The 6,917-nt window shown below is 37.6% G+C and overlaps 1 protein-coding gene across 3 annotated transcripts in view; it reads left to right on the top strand.

The window, feature by feature from the left end:
- Positions 1 to 6,917, top strand: part of PPP1R12B (protein phosphatase 1, regulatory subunit 12B) — a 341,109-nt gene that overhangs the window by 104,528 nt on the left and 229,664 nt on the right. For all 3 annotated transcript variants that reach the window (XM_006834128.1, XM_006834127.1, XM_006834129.1), the window contains exon 3: positions 4,778 to 4,896. In XM_006834128.1, coding sequence (XP_006834191.1) covers positions 4,778 to 4,896 — 119 coding nt within the window. The remainder of the gene's footprint in view (positions 1 to 4,777; positions 4,897 to 6,917) is intronic.

Below are 6,917 nucleotides of genomic sequence, written 5' to 3'. Positions count from 1 at the left end.
GCTGCTGCTTTTATGAGAGTTAATGGTTGATCCTAGCAAAGTGAAGTCTTTGACAATTTAAGTCTTTTCTCCATTTATATGGATACTGTTTATTGGGTTTGGGGTGGGTTTTTTTTTTGAGGATTTTTGTGCTTTTTACATTGAGGTGCAATCCATACTGGAGTCTGTCTTTGATCTTCATCAGTAAGAATTTTAAGTCTTCTTCACTTTCAACAAGCAATGTTATATCATCTGCATATTGTAGTTTGTTAATGAGTCTTCTTCCAATCCTGATGCCATGCTTTTCTTTATACAGTTCAGCTCCTCAGATTATTTGCTCAGCATATAGATTGAATAAGTATGGTGAAAGACTATATATAGCCTTTGCACATACCTAATCTAATTTTAAACCATTCATTGTTTTTTTGTTCTGTTAAAACAACTACCTCTTGGTCTACTATATGCAGGTTCCTCATGAGTACAGTTAGTATTCCAGAATACTCATTTTCTGCATTGTTGTCCATAGTTTTTCATGATCCACACAATTGAAAGTCTTTGCATATTCATTAAAGCACAGGTGAACATCTTTCCGATTTTCTCTGCTTTTATCCAAGATCCAAGTGATATCAGCAATGGTATCCCTCATTCTACATCATCCTCTGGATCCAGGTTGAACGTCTGGAAGTTCTGTCAATGTATGATTGGTTACAGCCGTTTTTAAATTATCGTTAGCAAAATTTTACTTGCATTCAACATTAATGATATTGTCCAATGATTTCCTCTTTCAGATCCAGCTTTTTTACCTCCTCGTTTCTTCTATTTGCTTTAGTATCTATCTCTACACTGGAGAGCAAGTTTCAGGGGCTCTCTGACATCCATTTTGGTCTTTTTCTTCTTTCTTGTCTTCTTAATGACCTTTAGTTTTCTTTCTGTTTGATGTTCTTGATGTCATCCCACAACTCTTCCGGTTTTCTATCTTTAGTGTCTAACATATTAAATGTGTTCTTGAGATCTCTAAATTCAGTAGGATATGTTTAAGGTCATATTTTGACTTTTGTGGACTTGTTTTAATTTTCTTCAGCTTTAGCCTGAACTTGGCATATGAGCAATTGATGTTCTTTTCTACGCTCTGCCCCGGCCTTGTTTTGGTTGATGATCTGGAGCTTTCCCCCTGACTCTTTCAACAGATGTAGTCAATTCGATTGACTATGTATTCCATCTGGTGAGGTTCACGTGAGTAGTCTCTTTTTATGTTGTTTAAACAAGGTATTTTCTATGAAGAAGTCATTGTTCTTTCACAATTCTGTGATCTCCAGCGTAGTTTCTGTCACCAAGGTCACATTTTCCAACTACTGATTCTTCCTTTTTGTTTCCAACCTTTGCCTTCCAATCACCAGTAATTATTAATCTTGATTGCATGTTTGATCGATTTCAGACTAAAGAAGTTTGTAGAATTCTTCAATTTAGTCATTACTGGCTTTAGTGGTTGGTACATCAATTTGAGTAATAGTGGTATTAACTGGTCATCCTTGTAGGTGTATGGATATTAGCCTGTCACGGACAGCGTTGTACTTGAAGACAGATCTTGATGTGTTTATTTTGATGATGTATGTGATGCTATTCCTTGTCAATTGGTCATTCCTTGCACTGTAAACCATGTGATTGTCAGATTTAAAATGGCCAATACTGATGCCTCGGATATAGATGTTTATGCATTCCATTTAAGTTTTGACAAGTTCCAATTTTCCTGGGTTCATACTTTGTACATTCCATGTTCTGATTATTAACGGATGTTTGCAGCTGTTTATCTTCATTCTGAATTGTGCCTCATCAGCAAATGATGGTCTCTAAGGTTTTACTCCATTCGCGTCATCACGGTCAACTCTATTTTGAGGAGGCAGCTCTTCCCCAGTTGTATTTTGAGTGCCTTCTAACCTGAGGGGCTCATCTTCCAGCACTATAGCTGACAGTGTTCTGGTGCTCTTCATCGTGTTTCAGTATTCAATATTCTGGTACTCTCTGACAGTGTTCCACTGCTATATGTAAGATTTTCAGTGACTAAATATTCAGAAGTAGTCCAATTCTTCTTCCTAGTCTGTCTTCAGTTGGAACCACTGTGGGTGACCCTGCTGTTATTTCAAGTAACCATGGCATAACTCCCCTAATCATAGCAACATACAAGGCACTGTCTACGACAAAGTGACAGACGAGTGGTGGTTAGGAAGTTAGTCTTAACAAAAATCCTTCTGATTCTTGAAGAGCCAGGATACTTTCTAGAAACTAGAGCCTAAAAACATGTTAGAAAAGGGGAACTCAGGGACCTGTATAATGTAGTGGCATTGTGCTTGATCCAGTAAGGGATGGAGGAGATGTCAGAACAAACTGGTTACACTGTTTAATTTAATTTAAACTATTTATAGAGTACCATGAGAAAAGATAATGTGTTGAGTTCCATGGTGATGGAGGGCACAGTTGTTTTTGTCAAGTGGCTTTCAGCCTAACAGGGTAGATGCCATCAGGTAATTGATATATTATGACAAAGCTTAGTGCTTGAGGTGAGGGAGGGGTTGAAGGGAGGAGAAACAGAATTCAGTTGATGGGAACAGGCAAAGGCTTCGAGAAATCAAAAGCATTTTAAAAAGGCCAAGAAAGTTATAAAGATTTCTACAAAGGAAAAGAAGAGGGAGGATGTTTCACTCAGTTTGAGGAAACAGCTTGAGGCCTGGAAGAGAATTTGGTACCAATGGACTATGTTTTAGAATAGTAAGTAGTTCTATTTGATTAGAGTGTTGGGTACAATTCAATCCAACAAACAGTTAATGAGCACCAAAAATCAGTCAATGAAAACCCTATTGGACAAGTAAAGCAAAACAAAACACCTTGTGAATCATAGTAGTCAGATCTGTAACTGATTGATTATGGCATTGGCACAGACTGGGCAGCATTTTATTCTACTGTACATGGAGTTGCCATAAGTCAGGGGCCTACTGGATAGCAGCTAATAACAGCAACACCTTTGTAAATTATTTGCATTTTGAATTTTCAGGGCAGGGGAGGTGAAGTTAAATATTCCTTTGACCTGTGGGAGAAGAATTATTGAACAGGTAAAACTGAAGAGTTCATTGATGAAGGGAGCACTGGTACTTGGTTGGGTAAAGAGTAAAGATAATAAGGAGTGTTAGCCTTGAAATTCTGCCAAGACTGGGTTTGAAGGAGGGACATGAGTGAAAATTGGACGCTTTGTGAATCCTTTTAAATTTTATAAATGTGGAATTGATGTATAAATTAACATTGTTGTTAAGGGCTGTCAAATTGATGGCTGGTGAGTTTGAACTGCCGACCTTGTGGTTCAAACCAATCTTGTGGTCCATTGCTTATCTTACAGCACTATCCCAGCACTGAGATTCTATTATACCTGATACTAGGCACTAAGAAAGCAAAAAATCTGCTTTTCATCCAGTCTGCCCTCCCCCCTCCCCCCCCAATATCATGAATACAGTGGCTATGAACTATACCTGTTCTCTCGCTTCATGTTATTGTTAGTTGCTGGTGAGAGGGCTCTGACTCATGGCAACCTTTATATATGAGATAATGAAATGTTACAACCCTGTACCATCTTCTTGATTGATAGTCTGTTTAAATCCATTGCTGCAGCTATTTTGTCAGCCCATTTCACTGAGGATTTCCCTTGTTTCACCTCTTGAGAGTGTCTAAAATATCAATACTTGAATTTAGTAGGGGACCAATAAATGTTTATTGAATTGTTGAATGGGTTGAAGTGTAATTCGAATAATTAGACTTCTTTCCCCTTTAAAGACTTCTGTTTGGAACAATAAAAACTCGAGTAATGCAGAGAATGTTTGATAGAGCTCTCTGCATTATTAGAGTTTTTATTGTCTCAAAGGCAGCTTGGTCTACTGAAAAGATAAACTAGATTTGGAGTCACAAGACTGGGACTACAGCTTTTGTCTTCTGACAGCTGCATGATTTTGAGGAAATTACTTAACCATGTATAAGTCTTAGTTTCCTAAATTGAGGATAAGGCCTGTATTGCCAGATTTATAAAGTTGTCTCTTGCTATAATTTTATGTAAAAGCTCTTTGGAATCTAAATGGCCCATGGACGGTATTGAAATTATCAGACCTTTTTTTCTTTGCGATCAAATACTGTGTTTGGATTTAGAATCGAATAATTTAGCATTTTAATTTATCTTCTTCATTGATTTAGTTTCTTCTTAGAGTACAGAAGATTTCAAGTATATGGCTGGTTGAAAGGAGAGTGTTGTGGAGACATAATTTAGGTGGATTAATGCACATTCTAATGCGTACTTTTTTTGCTCCTTGATTTCATACCCAACACTACTCAATAAACCCCAATGTGGCATTGTAAAGTCTTGATGAGAATTGCTTCTTTGCATATTTTATTCCTAGTATTACAAGTCTGGTAAGTCCTTTTAGAAAACCTGTGTTTGAACCTTGAGAATGATGGGTGAATTCTATGAGTTTTTGCCTTCCTTAATGGTATATAGAAAGTTTCTTGCCACTTGAGGTAAGAGAGTGAGAGTTAGGAATATGAATGTGATGAAATTCCATTTGTTGGTATTCATGTTAAGAAATGGAGAAGCCTCCCGTCCTAATTATTGGACGCTAATAACTTAAGAATTAATCATGGAATACCTTACCAGAGGTGTTCCATATTTAAAATCTCCAGAGGCCTTGCTCTATATTAAACACCAGAAATATGAGTATAAATTGATATTAAACTAACATAATATTGATTCTGGGTCTTGTCTGCACAGATATTTCATTAATCACGGAGCCAGTGTGGGTATTGTGAATAGTGAAGGTGAAGTCCCCTCTGACCTTGCAGAAGAGCCAGCCATGAAGGATCTTCTTCTGGAGCAAGTGAAGAAGCAAGGTAACCTAGGGGATTAACTAGAGGGGCTGGAGAGTCAAACATTGCTCTGTATAAAAAGGAACCCGTGTGACAGGAGAGGGCAAGAGCTAGCTGTAAAACACTAGTCTTCAATTACCAACATCCTGTATTCCTGTTAATAACTTGTACACAACTGTTGGCAAAATGCCAAAGGAATGATGCCCACTCATCCTTGTGTTTTGCTATTCTGAGATTGTATACCATCCTACAATTAGGAGTGACCTGGTCATTCTTTGATGCAGATTATGCTGATAAGGAACCTGGGCATTTCTTACTGTGTGCACATTGTCTTAGATTTTACTATACATTGTAGAGCCCAAAGAATGACTAAAATACGATATAAATTTTTAATATTGATTAAATTTATTTTATTATTGGTATCTTTTCTCCTGATGAGAGCTGAATATGATGCTGGTAAACAAGAGAGTGGTTAAAGTATTCAGCTGCTAATCAAAAAGTCAGTTGTTCAAATCTACCAACTGATTCATGAGAAAAAGTATGGCAGAATGCTTTCATAGATGAATGTTTGAAAGGAGAATGTTGTGGATTTAAAGCCTTGGAAACACTTTAGGCAGTTGTAGTCTGTCCTATAGATTCAGTGTGAGTCAGAATTGACTTGACTGAAATTTTGGTTTGGAATCATGAAAATTATTCAGTTAATTTGTTGAAGTAAGGAAGGTAAACTCTAAAAAAATATTTTATTTCATATTTTTAGACAAATCCACTTAGGTAATAAGGCAGGACTCTTCTCCTAGAGGTCTCTGGGTTCTTTTAATCAAAAAGTGTTTTTAATAACACTAGGCAGATAGCAGGGAGAACAGGTCTTAGGAAATATATATGACTACGGACTCCTGGTATAGCGCTGTAGGATCAGTACTGGACTGTGAAGCACAGGTTGGCAGTTCAGACATACCAGCAGTTCCTTGGAAACCCTGTACAGGGTCACTATAAGTTGGAATTGACTTGATGGCACGTGACAACAATAACAACCATCATAAACCTCTGTGAGTATGATTTATAGTGTTTTTTTTTTTCAGTCTTTCTGTTCAGCTTCCTTAACAGCGCAATCTGTAGTTTATCTCAAAGGATGTAGCTCCAATGGCCTTTTCTGATATGATGCTTTAGAAAAGACAGGGCTAAATCTAGCCACTATTTTATTTACATATTGTCCACAGGAGTGCGTGGACTGCGAACCACAAGATCAGCAGTTTGAGCCCTCTAGCCACTTTGTAGGAAAAGAAAATGAGGCTTTCTGCTCCTGCAAAGATTCAGCTATGGAAACCCTCTTTAGGGTTACTGTAAGTCAGAACCGACAGTACGGCATTTAACATCAACAAGGCTGTTTTTGTGCTATATATAAAAGTAGAAGTGAGCAGTTGTAACAAACTGAGTGGACTACAAATCTGAAACTATTTACTACCTGCCCAATTCGAACAGTAACATAATGGTAGTTTGGTGGTGCTGTGGGTTAAGTGTTGGGTTTCTAATTGCAAAGTGGTGGGTTCACATCCACCAGCTGAGGGAGAAAGATGAGGCTGTGTCTGCTCCTGTAAAGATTTATAGTCTCGGAAAACCTATATAGGGTGACTATACGTTGGAATCAACCCAATGGCAATGGGGTTGGGTTTTTTGCAGGTCAGTAACTGCTTATTTCTACTGCCTTCCTATGAATAATTTTTGTGTCTTATTGAATTGAAGAATTTTATGTTTTGTTTACCACGATCTTATCTCCTAAGACTTGCTTTATAACTTTTTGTTAAACAAACTGGGTTTCAAAAAGATTTTATTTATTTATTTAATGTTTTATTGTGAATTATATGACAGAAGCTCTGGTAGCTTAGTGGTTACGAATCGGGCTGCGAACCTTAAGGTCAGCGGTTCGAAACTACCAGCCGCTCCACGGGAGAAAGATGAGGCTTTACACCCTCGGAAACCGTGTACAGGGTCGCTATGGGTCGGAACCGACTCGAAGGCACTTAACAACAACAACAACAATATGATAG

The sequence above is a fragment of the Chrysochloris asiatica genome, unplaced genomic scaffold (genome assembly GCF_000296735.1).
Source record: "Chrysochloris asiatica unplaced genomic scaffold, ChrAsi1.0 scaffold00009, whole genome shotgun sequence".
NCBI lineage: Eukaryota > Metazoa > Chordata > Mammalia > Afrosoricida > Chrysochloridae > Chrysochloris > Chrysochloris asiatica.
Note: the sequence above shows the minus strand (reverse complement) of the source record. Positions and strands in the feature narration are given on the sequence as shown.